The 27,306-nt window shown below is 44.7% G+C and overlaps 2 protein-coding genes across 2 annotated transcripts; both read right to left on the bottom strand.

The window, feature by feature from the left end:
- Nucleotides 1-3,151: 3,151 nt before the first annotated feature.
- tpx2 (TPX2 microtubule nucleation factor) lies at nt 3,152-12,188 on the bottom strand. The gene is made up of 16 exons (XM_046343494.1): nt 12,042-12,188; nt 11,533-11,673; nt 11,132-11,272; nt 10,875-11,028; nt 10,490-10,576; nt 9,972-10,082; nt 9,557-9,666; nt 9,331-9,476; nt 8,989-9,160; nt 8,718-8,856; nt 8,193-8,412; nt 7,687-7,956; nt 7,291-7,437; nt 4,585-4,696; nt 3,996-4,183; nt 3,152-3,619 (listed from the first exon to the last, which is right to left on the bottom strand). Exons 2-16 carry the CDS (start codon nt 11,645-11,647, stop codon nt 3,509-3,511), a joined length of 2,223 nt encoding a protein of 740 aa, XP_046199450.1. The 5' UTR covers nt 11,648-11,673; nt 12,042-12,188; the 3' UTR covers nt 3,152-3,508.
- A 651-nt stretch (nt 12,189-12,839) lies between these two features.
- trappc6b (trafficking protein particle complex subunit 6B) lies at nt 12,840-16,959 on the bottom strand. The gene is made up of 6 exons (XM_046343496.1): nt 16,550-16,959; nt 16,393-16,460; nt 13,874-13,991; nt 13,673-13,756; nt 13,480-13,573; nt 12,840-13,152 (listed from the first exon to the last, which is right to left on the bottom strand). The coding sequence occupies exons 1-6, from the start codon at nt 16,628-16,630 to the stop codon at nt 13,121-13,123; spliced, it is 477 nt and encodes a 158-aa protein (XP_046199452.1). The 5' UTR covers nt 16,631-16,959; the 3' UTR covers nt 12,840-13,120.
- Between the last annotated feature and the right edge of the window lie 10,347 nt (nt 16,960-27,306).

Below are 27,306 nucleotides of genomic sequence, written 5' to 3'. Positions count from 1 at the left end.
TGGAGTTCATGACAAGGAATATCAGAATGGAATATGAAGGAAGAGTACCAACTTACTATTCCAGAATTAACACCAGCTGGTGTTTGGCCTCAAAGACCTCATAGAGCTGGAGGATGTTGGGATGAATCAGCTGGTTCATTGCCTGCAGCTCGTTATTCACCTTTTTTCACAGGCAAATGTCAACATACAAATATGTACATGTAAAAAAATATATATATATGTATGTATGACATTTATCAACATGGTAAAAGTACATTTAACCATTCACACAATGAGGAAACCGACTCAAGTTAAGCAGTGACAAGTGAGGTCCTGCCTGGCAGAGATGCTGTCCTAGGTAGTGGCTCGATGGGTGGGGCTTGGGAATTTCCCTGGCAGGTGTGGGGGGCCCCTTTGCTCCAGACCTCAGTTTCAAGAAAAAACAGAATAGTCTTCAATGGAAGTTAGACACATTTCCTACAAGCCTCTCATTTTCACAATAGCATGAGCATTGTTGTAACATCAACATTGAGAGAGCAAAATCATTGTAATTTATATCCACTTCACAGCTATTCATCTTTCAAATGCTGTTTCATTCAGATTAATCACATGGCGTTGGTTGAGACATTGAAATACAACCTTTTTGAACTGTAGTGACCTCAGTCAAACTAAGTCTGTGAATAATGATACAATACTTCCATGTGTCATTGAACTTGTTACCTTTAGTCAGGCCCTTGTTACCTAAAGTCCTCTGCATTTTACTCATCCTCTCCAAGTTGGTAGGCCTGATCACCGACAACGACGAGACAGGCTATAGGGAGGAGGTCAGAGACCTGGCCGGGTGGTGCCAGAATAACAACCTATCCCTCAACGTAGCCAAGACTAAGGAGATGATTGTGACTACAGGAAAAGGAGCACCGAGCACGCCCCTGTTCTCATCGACGGGGCTGTAGTGGAGCCGGTTGAGAGCTTCAAGTTCCTTGGTGTCCACATCAACAACAAACTAGAATGATCCAAACACACCAAGACAGTCGTGAAGAGGGCATGACAAAGCCTATTCCCCAACAGGAAACTAAAAAGACTTGGCATGGGTCCTGAGATCCTCAAAAGTTCTACAGTTGCAACATAGAGAGTATCCTGACCGGTTGCATCACTGCCTGGTATGGCAATTGCTCGGCCTCCGACCGCAAGGCACTTCAGAGGGTAGTGCACACATGACTGTAAGTCGCTTTGGATAAAAGCGTCTGCTAAATGGCATATATTATTATTATTATATATTAGTGCGTATGGCAAAGTACAGCACTGGGGCAAAGCTGCCTGCCATCCAGGACCTCAACACCAGGTGGTGACAGAGGAAGACCCTAAAAATTGTCAAAGACCCCAGCCACCCCAGTCATAGACTGGGCAATGGTACCGGAGTGCCAAGTCTAGGACAAGAAGGTTTCTCAACAGTTTTTACCCCCAAGCCAAAAGACTCTTGAACAGGTAACCAAATGGTTACCCAGACTATTTGGATTGTGTGCCCCCCCAACCCCTCTTTTACACTGTTGCTACTCTCTGTTTCTCATATATGCATAGACACCAACTATACATTCATGTACATACTACCTCAATTGGCCCGACCAACCAGTGCTCCCGCACATTGGCTAACTGGGCTATCTGCATTGTGTCCCACCACCCGCCAACCCTTTTTATGCTACTGCGACTCTGTGTTCATCATATATGCCTAGTCATTTTAACCATACCTACATGTACATAGTACCTCAATAAGCCTGACTAACCGGTGTCTGTATATAGCCTTACTACTGTTATTTTCAAATGTATTTTTACTGTTTTATTTCTTTACTTACCTACACACACACAACCTTTTTTTTCACACTATTGGTTAGAGCCTGTAAGTAAGCATTTCACTGTAAGGTCTACACCTGTTGTATTCGGCGCACGTGACAAATAAACTTTGATTTGAAGTTCTCTAGCGGCCTGGAACGGGCCAAAAGTTGTCTCTGTCGCCTCTCGCTGGCCGCTGTGCAGACAGCAGGTGGGGCAGATGGAGCAGGCGCTTATTCCTCTGGAGAGCTCATCCAAGTGATCTACTTTGGCCTCTAGGACAGGTAGGTCTGTAGGAAGTGAGACTGCTGGCGGACAATGCCCTGAACCCATTATGGACGAACAGTGGCCCTCAACAGGCCTCTGCAAAACCAGCCTTTAGACTAGAAGCAGAGGCAAGAGTCACAGATTTGAGGCTATCAGTTATCCTCAGGAAATGGAAGTGATCGTTACAAATGCTACAAATTTGTACTAGTTACATATGCTACAAAAGTCAGCAGAGTTGGTTACAGCTCCCTCAAATACAAAGGTTGGCACTCTTCAAATTCTACCTACCTCTTAGATCAATGAAAATAGTAGAAGACAGAGTAGGATGAATAAAGTAAGATCAGGTACACGATGAGCAGAAAGACCAGTACTGGTTAGTCACAGTGGGGTTGGGCTCATCCAGAGAGGAGAAAGCCGCAGTGAGCTGGTTCTCTGTTATCTCTTCCAGCTACAGCCTTATGGTCCAGAAATAGGCAAGCAAGGGTCAAGTGTGCCAAGGGTTGCAAAACAGTAGCAGATAACCAAGGTATGCATGATAGGCCAGACAGACAAGAGCAGGACATAGATGCAGTTTCTGATGGAGAGCATGTGCACACAAAAACAATCCAGTATTTGTGCACAGAAGACAGTGATCCAGATGTCTGGGTCTTGGCTAATTGTCTCAGTTTGGACCAGTCTTCTAGTAAAGACTTTTCCAGACTCCTAAATAGCATACCTATTGGTGTTGTAGCCTCTCACTAAACTATCAGATACTGTTCCACCATAATACTCTTCCTGTTTCAGATACTCTTTCCAGTTTGTTTAATTTTGAAATTCAAATACACAGGTTACTGCCAAAATAATGTAAACACAAGGATACAAAGTACACCACTCAAAAAAATAAAGGGAACACTTAAACAACACAATGTAACTCCAAGTCAATCATACTTCTGTCAATCACACAGAAGTGTACATATACCCAGTTCTAGTGCTGTAAGCCCCCCCCCCCCAGAGGGAAAACTACAGACTACTGGTCCCTGGTAGAAAAAAGGTTGAGAAACTGCAAAAGCTCATAAAGAATTCAAAAAGTATCAGAACGTCGTAGTCCATTTTTATTGGGCAGAAGGCTGCTGCAAAATGTTGCAGAGACAGTCAAGACTACATTCATGTCAGGAAATTAAATACAGGTAAGACTTCAAAGAGAGATTATGAATTTAAAGCCTGGTGTTTTAAAAGGTTAAGACATTAAGAACATGACTTTATTATACATAATCGAAAGCAAAGCGACAGCAAGTCAGAACAAGCAAGTAATGTACAGGCCATCGTGGGAATGAGTAGTCAGGTTTTTCCAGAGAAATTTAAAGCCGAAGGTTCAAACCAATAAAATAAAAAAGGCAGTCAGAAGAACTAAATGAAGTGTTTATATAATATACACAACGAAATCCCTTCTCATCCATTACATGCGGAAGCGATCAGAAAAGTTGGGAGATTGGGGCACAGTGAGTGTGACATCGCTCTTCTTCAGCTCCAGCTGTTTGTAACGTCTGACAGGTTGGGCTTTGTGGACCTGAGGGACAGAGCGAGGACACTCACGTTACACTAAGGTACAACCAGGGCTTCTGTTCCGACAAACAACCACATGCCCGACTAAAAACTACACCAAATGCCCCAATGAGCAATAAATCAGTTGTACCAGGTGTGTTGGTGCCGGCGCTAGAGCAAACAACATTTTGAAACCAAAAAGGAAAGTTTTAGACAAGTTCAGGTTGGCCACCCTACCCAGGTGTGTTTGTGCTGGAACAAAAGCCAGCACATGTAGAGGGAGACTGGTTTAAAAGTGGTATAGGGACAACAAGCCCTTACCAGGCTACAACTTAGCTCTACAGTATTTTAAGCACATGACCAACTTCTGGGCGGGGCTGGTCTAAGGTCAGTGTAGTTACCTGTTCCAGGCGTAGCCTGGCCATGTCCTCCTTCTCACGCTCCTCCTGCTCCCTGCGCTGTTCCTCCTCCATGCAAGCCCTCAGCGCCTCCTTCTCACTCACCGCCCGGTCAAACTCCAGCCGCTCCTTGGCGCGGCGCTCTGTAGACAGCTGGAAGCCCTCTGGAACTACGGAATTATTAATGTCTTCTAAAGAAAGGCAAGAAAAAAAAAAGAGGTGAAGTGGTTTGGGTGGTGAGGTGTTAAATAAAGATTGGCAGGTGGTAAAGGAAAGGCAAAAAGGTTATGAGTGCAGAAGTCCAGTTCAGCGTTACCCAAACAAAGCCCACGTAAAAGGAGTAGGCAACCATGATACAGTGTTGAGACTAAGATAAACAAGACTGGAATTTGTAGTTGAGGGAAAGAAATAGGCTTGAGATGAGTCTCAAGATAGGCAATGATCCAAGAGAACTGTTCAGGGTGACAAAAGTGGGGGAATCCGAGATAAAAGGTGGGAGGAGAAGTTGAGTTAAAGAGGTCCAACAGGACTACGGTTGTGGTCTATGGCCAGTGCAGAAAGAGGTGAGGAAGGCTGGTGTGATCATACTTACCCAGGACAGAGCGGTTCTCTTTCTTGGGCATGAACGGCTCTTTGTGAGTGACCATATTTGGTCGAGCTTTGAAGGTGGCTGCCTCCGCCTGGTGCTTCTGTTCCTCCTTCACCTGGAGAGAACAAAACAGAGGGGTTTGGGCAGGAATAGTGCTGTGGAGGTCATGAAATTCTGTCAGACAGTTGTCGTCATGCAAAAGACTTCCGGGCTGACGGTAATTGACCGTTAATTAACAAACACGTTTAGCATCTCCAGGCCTCCACACACGCACACGAGCCACTAGTGTGCGCATTTGTCACATCTACATAAATACGTTTCCTCCCGAGTGGCGCAGCAGTCTAAGGCACTGCATCGCAGCACTTGAGGCGTCACTACAGACCAGAGTTTGGCCCAGCGTTGTCCAGGTTAGGGGAGGGTTTGGCCGGGTGGTGGCTTTACTTGCCTCATCACGCTCTAGTGACTCCTTGTTGCGGGCGGATGCCTGCAGGCTGACTTCAGTCGTCAGCTAAACAGGGTTTACTTCTACACATGGGTGCAGGCGGCTTCCGGGTTAAGTGGGCAGGTGTTAGAAGGGCGGTTTGGCGGACGCAGGACTCGACCTACGCGTCTCCAGAGCCCGTTGGGGAGCTGCAGCGATGAGACAAGCTCTTAATTGGATATCACGAAATTAGGGCGAAAGACTTATTCACCATCAGTAAATATTCATCACAACAAATCCATTATTTTAGGCAGGTCTAAAGAAACATGAAGAAAATGTATTTCAGAAAAGAATATAAGTTGGCTATGCTCCATGCTTTAGACTTATTCATTTAGCAGACAAGATGTCCCATGCCAATATTTTATAGTAAGAATTATAATTGAACTCGGCTGAATAAAATAAAAAGGATATTTTTCCCCCATTCCGGAGCGAGAGGGTGCGCATATGAAGCAGCTATGTTGAGTGTAAAAGTGAGAATTTGAAACAGGTCCTATATGCTACATTGAGTTTGGCAACTTTAGTTGTGAATGATACAAACGTTAGATAAAAAGATATGGGCTGCATGATGCGACTATAGACTATTGATGAGTTGAGAAAGTCAAAAAAGCCTGCACTCCGTTCCTTGCCTCAGGATGCACATGCAGTTCTCATTGAGTGATCCTATTTTCACCCATCAGACTATTCTCAATTTAACCTAGTATTTACCATTATGTCAAATTTGTTTCGATTTAGAATGGCTCATTATCAAATGGTCAAGACATGGTCAACCTTATGCACTGGAATAGAAAATGGAGGCCACTTTCCCACCAGTGTGTTTTTCACGCAAGTCTGGTAATGTCACTGCACAACAGGTGATATTCAGCTAACTGTAGGCCATGGACTCTCCAACCCTGTTCCTGCAGCAACCCAGTGCTTAAATTTGGGAAACCAAATGAAATCTGTTCGGGAACATTGATAGTAACATGTTCTCACGAGGAAACATTTGATTAAACGGTTGACAACCGGGGCCTCCCGGGTGGCGCAGTGGCACCAGAGACTCTGGGTTCGCGCCCAGGCTCAGAGGGGCAATGCACAATTGGCCTAGCATCGTCCGGGCTAGCGAGGGTTTGGCCGGTAGGGATATCCTTGTCTCATCATGCACCAGCGACTCCTGTGGCGGGCCGGGCACAGTGCACACTAACCAAGGTTGCCAGGTACATTGGTGCAGCTGGCTTCTGGGTTGGATGTGCGCTGTGTTAAGAAGCAGTGCGGTTTGGTTGGGTTGTGTATTGGAGGACGCATGACTTTCAACCTTAGTCTCTCCCGAGCCTGTACGGGAGTTGTAACGATGAGACAAGATTGTAGCTACTAACAATTGGATACCACGAAATTGGGGTGAAAAAGAGGGTACGTTTATTTTATCACAACTGTTGACAACCCCTCTATGCACGGAGAAAGGAATGAAGGAAATGTAAACTCAGAGGTGGAATATTCTGTAGCTTAAGGTAAAGCGTCAGAATATTAATGAATTACTAGACTACTCAAATTTCACTATAATTGCAAGCTAAATTTGTTTAATTTAGGCTTCACCAATTACGTACCAAAGATATCTTTAAATCAGTTTATTTTTACGTTTTATTGCCATGTGCAGTAGGCTGTGTATTGTATAACGGAACAATAATGTTAATTCAGATTCTTTGAAACGACCATGTCTTCCACTCAGTTTCAACATCTTTCTTCAAACGGATCACAGTGAGGGGAGTTTTAAAAGCACATAGTGCTTTCATAAGTGTTTGATGCAATTTTATTTGCATTGACGTCAGAGTGTTGAGGGACAATAGAGCCCCAAGTACCAGGCCATTAGGACCTGATAGCCAGTTTCGTACAACTAATGCATGCCCAGAGTGCATAACAGGAGATCAGAATTTTACTGTGGTCATGACTCATGACTGCTGGTGTGGCAGTAATAGGGTCACTGCAACAGCTCTAGGCAGGAAATAGGATTTTGCAAATAGTCGATGCACATAAAAAATATATATTTAAAAGTTTTAAAAACTGATTGTGTCTGACACGCAGTACTTTGGTGCCAGTCAGAAATACGGAGCTCGTTATTCTACTTATAGGGTCAGAGTATGAACGCAACCGCATGAACTTAGCCACATCTTCAGTTTGACAGCCGAGCAGGAATTCAATAAAGCCAGTCAGTACAACTCTGGAGTTGTCCAGGGACCCCACCCCTTGGGCCTTACCATCTGCTCCCAGCGGTCGTGCTTGACAGCTCCCCGCTCATCAATGAGCAGCTTGAAGGGCTCAGGCTTGGTGGGCTCAGCCACCTTCTTCTCTGGCAGGACCACTTCATGGAAGTCCGGCAGCGGCTGGGCCTTGAACTTTGGCACCTGAGGTTCAGAATTTTTTATTGACCAAACTGGTTACGATAACATTTTCTAGCAAAACAACGTGCAGCAAAAAGGCTTTAATTCATCATCTCAAAATAATGTTGCTCGTCACCATCTAATGACAAAGGGCACAACAGGGAACTGCTCCTGTAACCCCTCTAGTGGGACTACTCATCAGGTCTCCCCATATTAAATAGAATTTAAGGCAAAAGCAACCCGAGGAGAAAACTGAACACTTTAAGGCAGTACCTCTTCATGCCTAAGCTCCTCCAGCCTCTTCTCTTTCAGCAGCCTTTTCTCACACTCCCGCTCTTCAAAGGAGAAGGGGCACACGTCCATATGGGTCTTGTCCTGGAGCTTAGGCTGGAAGGGCAGGCCAAAGTGGGGCGCCGCGTGGGCCTTGAGCGGGGCCGGGGGTTTTACCTCCTCCACCTTTCTGTCTATGCGCACCCTCTTCTTCAGGGCCCATGCAGGGGACTCTGGAACAGTGGGACATGGCACCTTCTTCTCCGGGACACCCTGTAAACCAACAGGTGTGAGTATCCCATTAGCAAGGGCACCATCACATCATATATACCATCATGATATTATACCAGAGCTAGAATGTTTTGCATGCAAAATACTACATTTTCTGTTCATTGTTTGGCATGGCAATACCATAAGGAGCAGACTGCAAACAGACTCGCATCTAGGCTACATGTACTACCAATCCATGACAAGCGAGTAAAAACTAGAGTTGGCCGTGTAGCACTCACCACCACCTCCTCTAGGATCCTAACCGGCAGCGGGCGGGAGTGGAAGGTGTGCTGCTCCTCTGGCTCCTCCGGCTTCTTACTGGCATTTCGATCCGCCAGCCTCTTGTCCATGTGCAAATGGAAGCCCTCCGGCCGCGTGGACTCCTTCACCGAGGGCTTCTTGGGATTCAGCGCCCCCTCTAGGATCTTCCTGTTCAGCTCCAGGGCCTTGAACTTAAACCTGGAAGATACCACAGGACATGGGTGGATAATGAAGGTTGAAAATAGAATAAGTGAAGACAATTCCTTATTCAAATTGAAACAAATCATATATGTTCAATACAAAGCATTTTTATCTTCTTGAAGAGGGTTCAAGGTCGTTGGACCATGAATGGGCTGGAGCACCAGTAAACGTGTCAGCTTCATTCTAGTAACGTAGAGTACACACTGGTAGAAGTAACCCACCAAGTCTAATAACTACGATTTATAGGCCACACCACATGCCAGTAGAAGAACAGAGTGAAGAAGCCGTAAGTGTGGACTCACTGTTGGAGTTTCTGAAGTTCCTCAGCCTCAAGCTCAGCGCTGCTCTTGACTGCCGTGGGTCGACGCCTCTGCCGGGTCATCAGCAGAGGGGTGTGAGGGTGGGTGATCTTCAGCTGCTCACTCTTCACAGGCGACGGGCCTGAAGGAGAGAATCATTGTAGTTTGCTGCCATTTTTACTTCATGCACAAAGCACACCCCAAAGCATGGGACTGCCACCATTGCCTGTCATGTATAACAGAAAGGACTAGCTGGATTAGAGCTAATACACACCCCTCTCGTGGCTCTGTCGACTGCGAAGGTGGTAGCGGGTTGGAGTCCGTCTCTGAAACTGCTCAATCTGCTGTGCCATGGGCACGTAGGGGGCAGGTTCCTCCAGCTTCCTCTTGCTGCCAGTAGACAGGTTAAAGGGCTTGGGCACAGTGGTACCATTTGGTGCCTTGGCCTGACAAAGAAAATAATTCAGGAGATTACGTCAAGGGGGGAAAAAATAATCAAGTATGTCTGGGTGAAGCGACAACGTAGGGAAGTGGGAAAATCATATCTTTGGGTTGCACCCATCCCTTAAACTGCCATAGCAGCTGATGTGGCCCCCCCAAAAAGCTAGCTACTTACAGGGGAGGATGGGTGCTTGCGGAGCTGAGCGGTGAAGTCCATCTCCTTGTGCGGTGGCAAGGTGCCGACCTTGACACGTCCGTCTGTGCTGAAGTTGAACTCCTTGGGTACGGTGGTGGCCAGAGCCAGCTTCTTAGGGGGCTGACCTGAATGACAACATGATTGACAAGATGAAATCCTCCTTAATGCAGACAGATGACTCCTTCCTGAAATTGAAGCTACTCACTGCCTGCCATTGCAGCCCTGTAACTGGCCTCGTTCCTCTTCCGCTGGTCAGCCACTTCCTTCTGAAGAGTCTTGATGCGCTCCATCTCCTGCTGCTCAGAGCTCTTATGCCTGGGGTTGACATACAAACTTTATAACACAATCTAGGGATATTAACCTTCAATTGCAGTGTTCCACAATCTTGGTCCTAGAGTACCACTGGGTTTTGCAAGCTTTTGTCCTAGCCGTGTCAATACTTGATTAGTTGAATAAGGAGAGTTATTGCGTGGGTTATAATGCTGAGTGATGGGAAATGTAACCAGTCAAATTCCTTAAAATATCCATGGATTAAAGGATTGACAGTCTTGTCAGCACCAACATCAGGTCATGCATGCCTCCTTTAATTAAAATCCATGAGTGATAGCAGTATGACATACTGTGTGGTGGTGGGGGCTGCTGCAACGTGCCGGGCCTGCGTGGCTGCTTTGGGGTTGAGTCGCACGGAGGTGCGGACACTGAGACTGCGCCTGGGGGGCTGAGATGAGCTCCTGGCAAATGAACAGACCAGGACAGTCTGGTTACTTTTGTCCACAAGACAATTGGTGAAGGTTCATTATTAAAGATGGAATCTGCAGTAGGGGGAAACAGCACCACTGCCCAGGCATTATTGTTTTGTTGACAAAGCAGAGGTGGAGAGCGCTGCATGTGAAAAAGGAATACATTCACCAACATCCAATATTAATCTCATACTTCAAACCCAATAGTCTACAGTTTGGACCATGCTAAACAAGCCATGGTGGGAGGGGGGAAGACAAGATACTTCAGTTGTTTTGTTTAACGCCGATGCGTTGACGAAATGTTGTTGGGTTTTTGTGTGTTTTCTGTTACAGGATTTAATCATTCCAGGCACACTGTGGCAGAGGGGAGGATAGTGAAAATGTATAAGTTCCCTGACCTTCTCTGCTTCTTGACAGGTGGTGGCACTTGAAGGGCGGTGTGCCGTCCTTCCTCATTGCAGGCTGCCTCTTTGCGCTTTGACACCCTTCAGTGGAGAAACAAGTGTTATATTGCCACTTAAAAGCATCCATTTGCTTGGTCTAATACTGGTCTGCAGCTAAACAGGTTGATGCAGTTATAAAAGAAACATAATGTTAAAGTTACAACCTTTCGCCATCTTTCCTTTCCACTTGACATGGACTAATAAAATAAATATTCCAAACACCCATGAATGCAGCAGGATGGCTGCAATTGGGTTTCACATTCCTTAGTAACTCAATTTGACCAATGTAGAGCCTCAAAACGAGATGTCAGCCAAGCTGAGTGTTCTAGAAGCAACATACCTATGCGGTTGGGCAGGGGGTCCCTTCCTTTTTGGCAGGGCAGCTACCAGAGCTGGCTTATTTCCCCAGGAGGTGACAATGTTGGGGAGGGTAGCTGAGGACATGCTCTGGGAATCTGCTGTGGTGGGTCCCGAGGAAGTACTTGGGGCCTCTACTGTGGAAACAAGAATATATATCACATTACACAGGTCAGTCCAACTTGTGAATGTAAGTGTGAAAACACCCTGGATAATCATAAAACTGTCTAAAGTACCAACCTGAGTTAGAGTTGTCCTTCACCCTGGGAGATACAATCACCCTGGGCAAGTGTGTTTTAGGGGTCATTCCAAATGGCATATTGTTTCTGTTTGGGGTGGCAAGGTGGCCAAACATTCCACCATCCTGGCCAGCACACTGGTCTGCACACGATTCAAGAATAAAGTGTAAATTCAACCACTTTGCAAGTTACAATAGGTGATGAAGCATTTAACACCAAGATCACCCATATGTCAGCGTGCTCCAATATTTAAAAATACATTAATCTTGGGAAGATCTATCCTTACACAGTCCATGGGAATTGTATAACCGTTGCCTTACTAACAATCCCATAACTTCTAAAATCGGATTTACCTCCAAAATATTTTATAATATTGTGCACAAGCTTGCGAACATAACTCACCAAACCAAATGTCTGCGTTGTCCTCCGTATCCAATGCTTTGAAATCAATTACATGTGACGGTGCATCAAATTCGTAGTGACTTGCCGATTCACTCTGCGCCATATCACCGTCCATTTCAGCAGCTGTCGGTAGCTGCTCTCCTAACAAGTAGATGTTGATGCATGACATGAGGCCAATTGTTAAGATGGGAGTTACTTTTGAAAACGTAGCAGTGGCTAAATTAGAGAAAAACGTTACGCTTTTCCCCCCATGAACACATTTAACTGCTTAGCGACGAGATATAGATATATATATATATATACACACAGTACGTTAACATAACAATCACAAGAGAGCCATATAAAAACAAAATACCAGAAATGGTATCGTTAGTGTATTGAAGCTAGCTACAGTAGCTAACGTCGGGATAGTAGCTAGATGCTGTACTGTGGATCCAAATGATCTGAGATATGAGATTTAAAAAAAAATAGTTAACATGTTCATAAAAACACACTACATTATAACATACCTTTTAAACGCGTATCTTACAAACAAAACCAAGCCGTAGTGGCAATCCCTTGAGCCGTCAGTTAGCTTCAGTGCTGAAATAACAAAATAAGGTTTGGCGTTACCGTTTAAATTTCCTCCCCATTTGAACCAGCCAATCAACAGCCTCTTCCATAGCAATTGGTTTTCCATTGGCTCAACGTGCCTGGATTACGGCATACTCAAATTATATTTCCTGCCACGTGAGGACTTTCTGTAACAATCCTGAATGCCCACATTCTTACATTTTCATTTAGCTACATTTGACTAATTTAGCAGACACTCTTACCCAGAGTCAACTAATGTATCTAGATAAGAAACCCACATAAGTAATTATAATTTTAAATTCCCCCAAAAAACAGCTATCAGCAAAAACCTACAACAGTGCACGAGTTCGTTTTGGGTGGCCCGGGATTTAAGCGGGGTTTACACATTTTAAACCATTCCACTGGACCTCAAAATAAAACTCCACTCAACTGGGACAACGGACCATGCAAAACTAACACTTCCATTGTCAAGGGGGAGGGGGTTCAACAACAACAGATGAAAGGGGACATCTTTGACCATGTTCTTTGAAGAGCATCATTTTCATCATTAATTTATCAACCTCAACTCAATGGGCAATCAACTGCAAATAATAAATGTGCATTTGCACAGCATCATGCTCTGTAGGCCTAATCTTTATCAATTGTTAAATAAAGTAAAAACATTTAGCATGTTAGGCCTACTTATTTAGGCCTATGCTATGGTCTAACGTCAACAAATGATATGGATACAATGGTTGAAATAGACTTGGGTCTTTAATCAACACTCAGTGCAAATAATATTTTTCAGATGTAAAGAAAAAACATGATTCATGTGCATGTTACAATAATGCATTCATTAATCGTAATCAACAATAATAAGTAACAATAGTACAAATACATTTGATAAAAACATAATGATATGTAGGCACAACACTGATGTCTGCATGCAGGACATTTCAAGCTTTTGTTCAATAAAGAAAGTCAATACAACTGGGATGGGTGGCGTTGGAGTGAATACGCCTTCCTTCGGAGGGTGCTACATTTTCTGGATCATGACCTGAAATTTACCTGTGAAGAAATAAACAATATGTCAAAAGGATAAAAGTACTGTCTATCCCAAGATCATTTTGCTCTTCTCATACCAAGATCACACACAACATACTGTATCAGTCTGGGCTGGCTGATGTTTTTGGTTGGTTGTAATTAGACTGTGTTGAGTAATGGTTGGGGCATGGTTATGTTGAAAATCATTATAGCTCTGGATACCTGTAATAAGTCTAACTTTCATTAAACTATTTACAACCCTGGATATCTTGTTTATGGAGGAATGTGTGGTTATATGTTTAATAGGTTTCTCAATTCACAAGCTCTACCAAAGAGAAAAGTCTTCCTTACAGGCAGGCATAACGGACACCTCTGCTGTGACAATACTCTTCACTCCCAGGTTGGAAAGCCCTCCTCTAACCAGGCCACATGTGAACGCCAAATACTGCAATGACAGGGGCAGGGGGAACCATTCATGTGGTGAAAGTTGTCCAGGTATAAATAGTGCTTGACAAGTGAGTTTTCCCCCATTATGCTTCCTCACCTTTGGGGCATGCTCCAAATACTGTTTACCGGCAGAGAGCTGAGTGAGTAACCGGAACTTGTTATCCTGCAGGACATAAATACCCTGAAAAATAATCCACAGAAATCAACACTACATGAAAATTACAATATATTCAGTGAAAGTATTTGACCGCATAATATTTCCATGAGAGGTGGTGATTGAAGTGCAATTGAATCTTACTTGGTGGTTTGTTCTTAGGTTGTCAATTTGCTTTTTGAAGACACAGGTCCAGAAGTCTTTGCAGATGAATTTCATGACATCAAGCTCATCTTTAAACCGTGCTGTGTCTTTGGTGAACCTAAAGAAAAAGAGTATGTTCACCATGAGGTTGTTCCCAGGGCCGACTCCAGACAGAAACAGGTACTTAGGGGCCCAGGCCGCTAGGGGGGCACCCAACCCAGCTATCTAAACTTGAAGTAATCATAATCGAATACCAACCGGTCATGCAGGGCACGTGCCCAGGGGTCCTGACCTCCAGGGGGCCCCTATTGATTTGGTTAGTTACGCTCACTCAGATATCATTAACATGGCATGAGTCATGGCAAAATGTGTATAATTGCAGGAAATTAGCCTTAAAACTGAAATGTCTCTCCGGCCAATGGCAAAATGTGTAGAACTGCTTAAAACTTGACTCAAATCTGCAACTTTCAAATTGTATTTATTTTTACTCAGTCAGGGTCTCAACTTACTGTTGAGAGTTAGAATACACAAGGTGCAAGTTCAAAATGTGGCTGTGCATCAGACATTTTTCTCTTGTTACGTCAGTCACTAGCGAGGTTTCCATCCAATTGGATACATATTTTCATGCAAATATTCTAAAATCTGCATAAAAACAATACGTGCATTTTCCCACCAGAGATGTGTTCCCATCGAATTGACTTGTTGCAGATAAAAGGCTGTGCAGTTAAATTTCCATGTACAGAATACAAATTCAAGTTCAATTGTTTTCAATCACATTTTTAACTTTACATTTACATTTACATTTAAGTCATTTAGCAGACGCTCTTATCCAGAGCGACTTACTGGTGGTTTTATCACAAAACAATGTGTGTTTTATAGCGTGTGCCCACTTTGGTACTGGCACGTGCTCTCTAGCCAACAGCGTGCAGGTAGCGGAATGGGACAAAATACCAGCAACAGTGTGTGAAAACCTTGTGAAGACTTACAGAAAACGTTTGACCTCTGTCATTGCCAACAAAGGGTATATAACAAAGTATTGAGATAAACTTTTGTTATTGACCAAATACTTATTTTCCACCATAATTTGCAAATAAATTCATTAAAAATCCTACAATGTGATTTTCAGGATTTTTTCTCTCATAGTTAAGTGTACCTATGATGAAAATTACAGGCCTCTCTCATATTTTTAAGTGGAAGAACTTGCACAATTGGTGGCTGACTAAATACTTTTTTGCCCCACTGTATAGCTTACATTGGGGCGGCAGGGTAGCCTAGTGGTTAAAGCGTTGGACTAGTAACCGGAAGGTTGCAAGTTCAAACCCCCGAGCCGACAAGGTGCAAATCTGTCGTTCTGCCCCTGAACAGGCAGTTAACCCACTGTTCCTAGGCCGTCATTGAAAATAAGAATTTGTTCTTAACTGACTTGCCTGGTTAAATAAAGGTAAAAAACATGATGAGATTATTATAGACAAAAGGGCAAGATTATTTTCAGTTTTCAAATGGCAGCAAAGCATCGATTATCATGTAACCAGAAAAATACCCTCAATATTTATTGGAAAGCAGCATTAAGCTCATCACCTTGCACTTCCACCACCCATAACTTATTTAATCTCTAGCCTAATAAACTGCATGAAGAGTCATAGTGGGAGGACCACACAACATGTCATCACGTGACTCCAAGTTTACTTCGATATGATCGTTATTATATTAATATTTGCACATAAGTGTTTCCATAAACACTTTACAAAAAAAGATTCCTCCTTGTCTAGCATATTTTATTTGGTTGACATTTGGAAAGTTTACCGAAAACTTTTCTGTTTCCATAAGGCCTGTCATGACATTTTTTATTAGAAAATTACTCTAGCCAGCTATCTAAACTTGTAGCAATCATGACCAAATAACAACCGCTCACACAGGGTACGTGCCCAGGAGCCCTGACCTTCAGGGGATCCCCACTGATTTTTGTTAATCACTCTCACTCAGATATCATTGACATGGTATAAGTCATGGAAACACGTGTAGTAGTGCAGGAAATTAGCTTAAACTGAAAAACTATGCATCCACCCCATGGCTAAATGGGTAGAATTGCAGGAAATTGGCTGTAAAACTGCAAAGGTTTTTCTCTGCCCTATGGTAAAATGAGTAGAATTGCATGAAATGTGTTATACAATTGCTAACATTTCTCTGCACTTTTCGGCAAAATATGTAGAATTGCAAGAAATTCACCTTAAAATGTAAATGTATTTCCGCTATCGGGGGTGGCAATCACACATTTTTTTTTCGTGAGGTGGGGAGGGGACCCCAATCAAATCTAACTTGGGGCCCAAAAAGGGTAGAGGCTGATTGTTCCATTTCCATTGACAGATCAGGTTGAAAAATATCACCCTTGGAAATAATTTGTGTTTGGTTATGTCAGTGATTATTATAATAATTGGAGGTGGTCACAGTGGTAAACAACAACATTAATTATCATATTAGTATCAATAAATAAACAAAACAAACATAGTGCTTCAACAAACCTTTCTATTAGTCCCTGACCCACCCGGAATCCCATATTTTCCAGTTTGGTAATACATCTCCCATTTTCCTAAAGGATTTGAGGATAAAACAACATAATTAGTTATTATGCACACACATTCCATATGTTCCAACACCATTAAAAAAATATGGCCTCACCATTTCCCCATGTTCAGATGATTTGTATATATACTGTATCACCTCATTGTGTAAAAACTGAAAAAGGGCTTCGTCTGCCATCCTTGGTTATTCCCAAACCTATCAAACACCTCTGGCTAGTAAGGATGACGCCACCCTAAATGCTATCAGTATTCATATATAGATATTTATATATATAACGTTATATATTCGTCTTTGAATTTAGTGATGTGTGTTTCTACAGTCACTTAATAATGTAGAGCAAAGAACACAACCTAATCGAAATTTCTATGAACCCAAGAGTATTTAAGCCAACATATATTTCTAACTAGCCGTCAATAAATTACTATGATTAAATATCTCAACTTGAGTCGTGAGACGCAAAGATTTAACGATGGGACATGAAAATAAACATCTGACAGAGGTCCTTCTTTCACACTAGCAAACAGTCGGCCAAAAGAATGCCTGAATAGGAAGCGAAAAAGACAAATAAAAAGGATGAACATATGATTATTACATCCCTTATTATTTAACAGTTCATACGGTTAAAAAAAATGCCGGTGGATGTATGTGTTATTTAGCTAATTAGACACAAGAAACATTGTGGCAATGTGGACAACAACGTTACAAAGGCATATATGGACTACTTCCATAGAGATAGATAGAGGACTCCTCTTTGTATCTGTGCCATTGTAGCGTCTGTGATAGCATCAAATCAAATCAAATTGTATTGGTCACATGTGCCAAATACAACAGGTGTAGACTTTACCACGAAATGCTTACTTACGAGCCCATTTCCAACAATGCAGAGTTAAAAAGCAAGAACAATAAATGCTACAGTATGTACAAAAAGTGACTAGACAATCAGGATAGATAATAAACAGAGTAGCAGCAGCGTATGTAACAAGTATGAAAGTCTGTCTATGTGTTAGTGTGTGTGTGTAGTCAATATGTATGTGTTTTGTGTGTGTGTGTGTGTGTGTGTGTGTGTGTGTGTGTGTGTGTGTGTGTGTGTGTGTGTGTGTGTGTGTGTGTGTGTGTGTGTGTGTGTGTGTGTGTGTGTGTGTGTGTGTGTGTGTGTGTGTGTGTGTGTGTGTGTGTCTATGTGTCTGTGTGTCGGTATGTGTGTGTCGGTGTGTGTGTGTCGGTGTAGTATGTATAAGTGTGTGACTAGAGTCTAGTGAGTGAGTGTGCAGAGAGTCAGTGCAAAAATCATAATAAATAATAAAGGGGGTCAATGTAAATAGTCCGGGTAGCCATTTGAAGTGATGTTCATCAGGCGGATCCCTATTTTTGAACACAAGCATGGTACCAATAATTGCTTCTATTTCACAAGATGTATAGTACCAGCCAAATGTTTGGACTCACCTACTCATTCTAGGGTTTTTCTTTATTTTTACTATTTTTTACGTTGTAGAATAATAGTGAAGACATCAGAACAATGAAATAAAACATATGGAATCATGTATTAACCAAAAAAAAGTGTTAAACAAATCAAATGTTATATTTGAGATTATTCAAAGTAGCCACCCTTTGCCTTGATGACAGCTTTGCACAATCTTGGCATTCTCTCAACCAGCTTCACATGGAATGTTTTTCCAACAGTCTTGAAGGAGTTCCCACATATACTGAGCAGTTGTTGGCTGCTTTTCCTTCACACTGCAGTCCAACCCATCCCAAACCATCTCAATTGGGTTGAGCTCGTGTGATTGTGGAGGTCAAGTCATCTGATTAAGCACTCCATCACTCTCCTTCTTGGTCAAATAGCCCTTACACAGCCTGGAGGTGTGTTGGGTCATTGTCCTGTTGAAAAACAAATGATAGTCCCACTAAGCGCAAACCAGATGGGAATTCTAAATAAATCACTGACAGTATCAGCAGCAAAGCTCCTCCTCCATGCTTCACAGTGGAAACCACACATGCGGAGATCATCCATTCACCTACTCTGCGTCTCACAAAGACACAGTGGTTGGAACCAAAAATCTCAAATTTGGACTCATCAGACCAAAGGACAGATTTCCAACGGTCTGATGTCCATTGCTCATGTTTCTTTGCCCAAGCAAGTCTCTTCTTATTATTGGTGTCCTTTAGTAGTTGTTTCTTTGCAGCAATTAGACCATAAAGGCCTGATTCACGCAGTCTCCCCTGAACAGTTGATGTTGAGATGTGTCTGTTACTTGAACTCTGTGAAGCATTTATTTGGGCTGCAAACAGACGTGCATTTAACTCTAATGAACTTATCTTCTGCAGCAGAGGTAACTCTGAGTCTTCCTTCCTTGTTGGGGTTCTCGTATGAGCCAGTTTCATCATAGCGCTTGATGGTTTTTGTGACTGCACTTGAAGAAACACAATTGACTGGCTCAAACGCATTAAGAAGAAAATAAATTCCACAAATTAACTTTTAACAAGGCACACTTGTTAATTGAAAGGCATTCCAGGTGACTATCTAATTTAAACATATATATATATATATATATATAATGATTTAACCTTTATTTAACTAGGCAAGCCAGTTATGAACAAATTCTTATTTACAATGACGGCCTATACTGGCCAAACCAGACCCGATGCTGGGACAATTCTGCACCGTACTATGGGAGTCCCAATCACGACTGGTTGTGATACAGCCTGGAATCAAACCAGTATGTCTGTAGTGATGCCTCAAGCACTGAGATGCAGGGCCTTTTTAGATCGCTGCGCCACTCGGGAGCCCAAGTGGTGCATGTTGACTGTCACGTTCTGACCTTTATTTCCTGTGTTTTGTATTTAGTTAGTATGGTCAGGGCGTGAGTTGGGTGGGCAGTCTATGTTTGTTTTTCTAGGTTTTGGGAATTTCTATGTTTCGGCCTAGTATGGTTCTCAATCAGAGGCGGGTGTCATTAGTTGTCTCTGATTGAGAATCATACTTAGGTAGCCTGGGTTTCACTGTGTGTTTGTGGGTGATTGTTCCTGTCGCTGTGATTGCACCAGATAGGACTGTTTTGAGTTTTCACATTTCTTGTTTTTGTAGTCAGTTGTTCATGTGTGCCTTAACGTATTAAAAAGAACCATGGACACTTACCACGCTGCATATTGGTCCTCCGATCCTTCTCGCCTATCCTCTTCGGAAGAAGAGGGGGAAATTCATTACAATTGACAGAATGCCAAGAGTGTGCAAAGCTGTCATCAAAGGGTGGCTACTTTGAAGAATCTCAAATATAAATATATTTTGATTAGTTTAACACTTGTTACTACATGATTCCATATGTGTAATTTCATAGTTTTGATGTCTTCACTATTATTCTACAATGTAGAAATTTGGTAAAAATCAAGAAAAACCCTCTAATGAGTAGGTGTGTTCAAACTTTTGACTGGTACTGTATGTCCTTGAACCGATTACTTTCAAATCACACACAGACGATAAATTATAAGGATAATTTAGTTGCTAGCCTACAGTACCTTGGTTGGGCCTTCATCTTGAGATACTCCATGAGAGGGGGATGCACTGAGCCAGCCTGCAAAGTCACTTCCTAGAGTAGATCAAACTGTTCATGCAATGTTTCCAAAATGTTTCCTCCAAGTAGCAAGATGACACTTCCTGATCATCAAATGCACCACTGAGCATTCTCATAGGAAACAATGGGGTGACGTCATCGATGGCTTCCTCCATATTTTTTTTTACAGCCTATGGGTGGAAGCCCTCAATGGCGCCGCCCATACTACTACAGCCTTTTGGCCACGAGAGGCCTCTATCATTCTCTATAGCTATGTCCAAATAGTTTTAACATGGTTCTCTGCATACTAGGTTTGGTTTGCTCCTAGTCGAAGTTGGGCTAGGCGAAGTGAATGTCTGTACCTCACATGCTCTTGACCTTTGTTTGAAAATAGTACTGTATGTCCCTCTTTATACGCTGTAGTCAGTATACTTCCTCAAAATAGTCTAAATTATTCTAAGATAACTCTAGAAATCTGTAAGACATTTTTATGTTTTCGCCAGGAAGTCCAGGACCCAGTTGCACAGAGTGGGGCATTCAACACCATAGTACCCTCCAAGCTCATCTTAAGTTCATGCCCATTGGTCAGACCAATGGGCATGAACTTAAGATGAGCTTGGAGGGTACTATGGTGTTGAATGCTGAGCTATAGTCAATGAACAGCATTCTTACATAGGGATTCCTCTTATCCAGATGGGATAGGGCAGTATGCAGTGTGATGGCGATCTGTGGATCTATTTGGACGGTAAGCAAATTGAAGTGGGTCTAGGGTGTCAGGTAAGGTAGAGGTGATATGATCCTTAACTAGCCTCTCAAAGCACTTCATGATGACAGAAGTGAGTGCTACGGGGAGATAGTCATTTAGTTGAATTACCTTTGCTTTCTTGGGTACAGGAACAATGGTGGACAATTTGAAGCAAGTGGGGACAGCAGACTGGGATAGGGAGAGATTGAATATGTCCGTAAACACTCCAGCCAGCTGGTTTGCGCTTGCTCTGAGGACGTGGCGAGGGATGCCATCTGGGCTGGCAGACTTGTGAGGGTTAACACATTTATATGTCTTACTCACATCGGCCACGGAGGAGAGCCCACAGTCCTTGGTAGCGTGCCGTGTCGGTGGCACTGTGTTATCCTCAAAGCGGGCAAAGAAAGTGTTTAGCTTGTCCGGGAAAAAAGACGTTGATGTCCGCGACGTGGCTGGTTTTCTCTTTGTAGTCCGTGATTGTCTGTAGACCCTGCCACATATGTCTCGTGTCTGAGCTGTTGAATTGCGACTCCACTTTGTCTCTGTACTGAGGTTTTGCCTGTTTGATTTCCTTATGGAGGGAATAACTACACTGTTTGTATTCTGCAATATTCCCAGTCAGCTTGCCATGGTTAAATGCAGTGGTTCACACTTTCAGTTTTGCACAAATGCTGCCATCTATCCACGGTTTCTGGTTTGATTAGGTTTTAATAGTCACAGTGGGAAAAACATCCCCTATACACTTCCTGATGAACTCCACCACTGTGTCAGTGTATATGTCAATGTTATTCTCAGAGGCTACTGTTGGAGGAAATTATAGTTGAAATGATTAATTATGTATACATTTAAATTACAACCATTTATTTTAATACTATTAAGTTGTGGTATGAAATGTATGGGTTTTTAGTTAAACTAGGACTGAAAATGTAGTTAAAACGAATGAATTGTCTGTACCTTACGGGTTTAAGGGAGAAGGAGGGTATTGTTATGCACGTGAGTGAGGACCCAAAAGCGGTTTAACAAATACAGAGTCCTTTAATGTCAAAACACAGGGAAGACATAGATCCTCTTCAGATGTATATAATGGCAAAATAGACAACCCACAGAGAGGGCGACAAATGAATCATAAAGTCCTTCTGATATTTACAGAAGAGTCCCCTTCTTAGCAGCAGAGGAGAATAGCTGGGTAGAGTCCCCTTCTTAGCAGCAGAGGAGAATAGCTGGGTTAGCGGCGACAGACTGCTGGTCTCTCTGGGTAGGCGCGGGTCGTAGAGGACAGAGGTACCTGATCACACGTAGCATCAGATGAACAGGCAGATTCTGACAGGATGGGACAAGGGTGAAGCAAACGAGACGATAGTTTGGTTCTGGCATGAGAAACTCAAACAAGAATCTGACAAAGACAGAAGCAGGAACAGAGAGAGAAATAGAGACTTAATCAGAGGGAAAAAGGGAACAGGTGGGAAAAGGGTGAACGAGGTAGTTAGAGAAGATGAGGAACAGCTGGGGGAAGGAGAGGAAGAGAAGGTAACCTAATACGACCAGCAGAGGGAGACGGAGTGAAGAGAAAGAACAGGAACAATACATAATATGACAATACATGACAGTACCCCCCCCCCACTCACTGAGCGCCTCCTGGCGCACTCGAGGAGGAAACCTGGCGGCAACAGAGGAAATCATCGATCAGCGAACGGTCCAGCACGTCCCGAGAGGGAACCCAACTCCTTTCCTCAGGACCGTACCCCTCCCAATCCACTAGGTACTGATGACCACGGCCCCGAGGACGCATGTCCAAAATCTTACGGACCCTGTAGATAGGTGCGCCCTCGACAAGGATGGGGGGGGGTGAAGACGAACGGGGGCGCGAAGAACGGGCTTAACACAGGAGACATGGAAGACCGGGTGGACGCGACGAAGATATCGCGGGAGAAGAAGTCGCACTGCGACAGCATTAATGATCTGAGAAATACGGAACGGACCAATGAACCGCGGGGTCAACTTGCGAGAAGCTGTCTTAAGGAGAAGGTTTTGAGTGGAGAGCCATACTCTCTGACCGCGACAATATCTAGGACTCTTAGTTCTACGCTTATTAGCGGTTCTCACAGTCTGCGCCCTATAACGGCAAAGTGCAGACCTGACCCTCTTCCAGGTGCGCTCACAACGTTGGACAAAAGCCTGAGCGGAGGGGACGCTGGACTCGGCGAGCTGAGACGAGAACAGCGGAGGCTGGTACCCGAGGCTACTCTGAAAAGGAGATAGCCCGGTCGCAGACGAAGGAAGCGAGTTGTGGGCGTATTCTGCCCAGGGGAGCTGTTCTGACCAAGATGCAGGGTTACGAAAAGAAAGACTGCGTAAGATGCGACCAATAGTCTAATTGGCCCGTTCTGCTTGACCGTTAGACTGGGGGTGAAAGCCGGAAGAGAGACTGACGGAAGCCCCACTCAAACGGCAAAACTCCCTCCAAAATTGAGACGTGAATTGCAGACCCCTGTCCGAAACGACGTCTGACGGAAGGCCATGAATTCTGAAAACATTCTCGATGATGATTTGTGCCGTTTCCTTAGCAGAAGGGAGCTTAGCGAGGGGAATAAAATGAGCCGCCTTAGAGAACCTATCGACAACCGTAAGAATAACAGTCTTCCCCGCTGACGAAGGCAGTCCGGTGATAAAATCTAAGGCGATGTGAGACCACGGTCGAGAGGGAATGGGAAGCGGTCTGAGACGGCCGGCAGGAGGGGAGTTACCGGACTTAGTCTGCGCGCAGACCGAACAAGCAGCCACGAAACAACGCGTGTCACGATCCCGAGTCGGACACCAAAAACGCGGGCGAATGGAAGCAAGCGTACCCCAAACGCCGGGGTGGCCGGCTAACTTGGCAGAGTGAGCCCGCTGAAGAACGGCCAGACGAGTAGGAACGGGAACGAAAAGAAGGTTCCTAGGACAAGCGCGCGGCGACGGAGTGTGAGTGAGTGCTTGCTTTACCTGCCTCTCAATTCCCCAGACGGTCAACCCGACAACACGCCCCTCAGAGAGAATCCCCTCGGGGTCGGTGGAGACTACTGAAGAACTGAAGAGACGAGATAAAGCATCAGGCTTGGTGTTCTTAGAGCCCGGACGATAAGAAATTACGAACTCGAAACGAGCGAAAAACAGCGCCCAACGAGCCTGACGCGCATTAAGTCGTTTAGCAGAACGGATGTACTCAAGGTTCCTATGGTCAGTCCAAACGACAAAAGGAACGGTCGCCCCCTCCAACCACTGTCGCCATTCGCCTAGGGCTAAGCGGATGGCGAGCAGTTCGCGGATTCCCACATCATAGTTACGTTCCGACGGCGACAGGCGATGAGACAAATACGCGCAAGGGTGGACCTTGTCGTCAGAGAGGGAGCGCTGAGAAAGAATGGCTCCCACGCCCACCTCTGACGCGTCAACCTCGACAACGAACTGTCTAGAGACGTCAGGTGTAACAAGGATAGGTGCGGATGTAAAACGATTCTTGAGAAGATCAAAAGCTCCCTGGGCGGAAACGGACCACTTAAAGCACGTCTTGACAGAAGTAAGGGCTGTGAGAGGAGCTGCCACCTGACCGAAATTACGGATGAAACGACGATAGAAATTTGCGAAGCCGAGAAAGCGCTGCAGCTCGACACGTGACTTAGGAACGGGCCAATCAATGACAGCTTGAACCTTAGCGGGATCCATCTTAATGCCTTCAGCGGAAATAACAGAACCAAGAAATGTGACGGAGGAGGCATGAAAAGTGCACTTCTCAGCCTTCACATAAAGACAATTCTCTAAAAGGCGATGGAGGACACGTCGAACGTGCTGAACATGAATCTGGAGTGACGGTGAACAAAATAAGGATATCGTCAAGGTAAACGAAAACAAAGATGTTCAGCATGTCTCTCAGGACGTCATTAACTAATGCCTGAAAGACAGCTGGAGCGTTAGCGAGGCCGAAAGGAAGAACTCGGTATTCAAAGTGCCCTAACGGAGTGTTAAACGCCGTTTTCCACTCGTCCCCCTCCCTGATGCGCACGAGATGGTAAGCGTTACGAAGGTGCAACTTAGTGAAAAACCTGGCTCCCTGCAGGATCTCGAAGGCTGAAGACATAAGAGGGAGTGGATAACGATTCTTAACTGTTATGTCATTCAGCCCTCGATAATCTATGCAGGGGCGCAGGGACCCGTCCTTTTTCTTAACAAACAAAAAACCCCGCTCCGGCGGGAGAGGAGGAGGGGACTACGGTACCGGCGTCGAGAGCTACAGACAAATAATCTTCGAGAGCCTTACGTTCGGGAGCCGACAGAGAGTATAGTCTACCCCGGGGGGGAGTGGTTCCCGCAAGGAGATCAATACTACAATCATACGACCGGTGCGGAGGAAGAGAGGTGGCCCTGGACCGACTGAACACCATGCGCAGATCGTGATATTCCTCCGGCACCCCCGTCAAATCACCAGGCTCCTCCTGTGAAGAAGAGACAGAGGAAACAGGAGGGGTAGCAGACATTAAACATTTCACATGACAAGAGACGTTCCAGGAGAGGATAGAATTACTAGACCAATTAATAGAAGGATTATGACAAACTAGCCAGGGATGGCCCAAAACAACAGGTGTAAAAGGTGAACGAAAAATTAAAAAAGAAATGGTTTCGCTATGATTACCAGAAACAGTGAGGGTTAAAGGTAGCGTTTCACGCTGAATCCTGGGGAGAGAACTACCATCCAAAGCGAACAAGGCCGTGGGCTCCCTTAACTGTCTGAGAGGAATGTCATGTTCCCGAGCCCAGGTCTCGTCCATAAAACAGCCCTCCGCCCCAGAGTCTATCAAGGCACTGCAGGAAGCTGACGAACCGGTCCAGCGTAGATGGACCGACAAGGTAGTGCATGATCTTGAAGGAGAGACCAGAGTAGTAGCGCTCACCAGTAGCCCTCCGCTTACTGATGAGCTCTGGCTTTTACTGGACATGAAGTGACAAAATGACCAGCGGAACCGCAATAGAGACAGAGGCGGTTGGTGAATCTCCGTTCCCTCTCCTTAGTCGAGATGCGGATACCCCCCAGCTGCATAGGCTCAGCACCCGGGCCGGCGGAGGAAGATGGTAGTGATGCGGAGAGGGGGGCTACGGAGAACGCGAGCTCCTCTCCACGAGCTCGGCGACGAAGATCAACCCGTCGCTCTATGCGAATAGCGAGTTCAATCAAGGAATCCACGCTGGAAGGAACCTCCCGGGAGAGAATCTCATCCTTTACCTCTGCGCGGAGACCCTCCAGAAAACGAGCGAGCAAAGCCGGCTCGTTCCAGTCACTGGAGGCGGCAAGAGTGCGAAACTCAATAGAGTAATCTGTTATGGATCGATTACCTTGACATAGGGAATACAGGACCCTGGAAGCTTCCTCCCCAAAAACAGAACGATCAAAAACCCGTATCATCTCCTCCTTAAAGTCCTGATACTGGTTAGTACACTCAGCCCTCGCCTCCCAGATTGCCGTGCCCCACTCACGAGCCTGTCCAGTAAGGAGAGATATGACGTAGGCGATACGAGCTGTGCTCCTGGAGTAAGTGTTGGGCTGGAGAGAAAACACAATATCACACTGGGTGAGGAACGATCGGCATTCAGTGGGCTCCCCAGAGTAACACGGCGGGTTATTGATTCTGGGTTCCGGAGATTCGGAAGCCCTGGAAGTGGCCGGGGGATCGAGGCGGAGATGGTGAATCTGTTTTGTGAGGTCGGAGACTTGGGCGACCAGGGTCTCAACGGCATGTCGAGCAGCAGACAATTCCTGCTCGTGTCTGTCTAGCATCGCTCCCTGGATCTCGACGGCTGAGTGGAGAGGATCCGAAGTCGCTGGGTCCATTCTTGGTCAGATTCTTCTGTTATGCACGTGAGTGAGGACCCAAAAGCGGTTTAACCAATACAGAGTCCTTTAATGTCAAAACACAGGGAAGACATAGATCCTCTTCAGATGTATATAATGGCTAAATAGACAACCCGCATAGAGGGCGACAAATGAATCATAAAGTCCTTCTGATATTTACAGAAGAGTCCCCTTCTTAGCAGCAGAGGAGAATAGCTGGGTTAGAGTCCCCTTCTTAGCAGCAGAGGAGAATAGCTGGGTAGAGTCCCCTTCTTAGCAGCAGAGGAGAATAGCTGGGTTAGCGGCGACAGACTGCTGGTCTCTCTGGGTAGGCGCGGGTCGTAAAGGACAGAGGTACCTGATCACACATAGCATCAGATGAACAGGCAGATTCCGACAGGACGGGACAAGGGTGAAGCAAACGAGACGATAGTTTGGTTCTGGCATGAGAAACTCAAACAAGAATCTGACAAAGACAGAAGCAGGAACAGAGAGAGAAATAGAGACTTAATCAGAGGGAAAAAGGGAACAGGTGGGAAAAGGGTGAACGAGGTAGTTAGAGAAGATGAGGAACAGCTGGGGGAAGGAGAGGAAGAGAAGGTAACCTAATACGACCAGCAGAGGGAGACAGAGTGAAGAGAAAGAACAGGAACAAGAAATAATATGACAATACATGACAGGTATATCTCTTTAGACAGAT

The sequence above is a fragment of the Oncorhynchus gorbuscha genome, linkage group LG03 (genome assembly GCF_021184085.1).
Source record: "Oncorhynchus gorbuscha isolate QuinsamMale2020 ecotype Even-year linkage group LG03, OgorEven_v1.0, whole genome shotgun sequence".
Lineage (NCBI taxonomy): Eukaryota > Metazoa > Chordata > Actinopteri > Salmoniformes > Salmonidae > Oncorhynchus > Oncorhynchus gorbuscha.
Note: the sequence above shows the minus strand (reverse complement) of the source record. Positions and strands in the feature narration are given on the sequence as shown.

Bases quoted from the DNA above. Each gene is read 5' to 3' on its own strand.
- tpx2 (XM_046343494.1), bottom strand. From the start codon at position 11,647: ATGGACGGTGATATGGCGCAGAGTGAATCGGCAAGTCACTACGAATTT. The intron at 8,857-8,988 runs GTGTGTATTAGC...TCTCTCCTTCAG, and splicing joins TCGACAGAGCCACGAGAGGG to GCCCGTCGCCTGTGAAGAGT. The intron at 7,438-7,686 runs GTACTGCCTTAA...TCTGAACCTCAG, and splicing joins AGGAGCTTAGGCATGAAGAG to GTGCCAAAGTTCAAGGCCCA.
- trappc6b (XM_046343496.1), bottom strand. From the start codon at position 16,630: ATGGCAGACGAAGCCCTTTTTCAGTTTTTACACAATGAGGTGATACAG. The intron at 13,757-13,873 runs GTAAGATTCAAT...ATTATTTTTCAG, and splicing joins ACCTAAGAACAAACCACCAA to GGTATTTATGTCCTGCAGGA. The intron at 13,574-13,672 runs GTGAGGAAGCAT...CTGTCATTGCAG, and splicing joins ATTTGGAGCATGCCCCAAAG to TATTTGGCGTTCACATGTGG.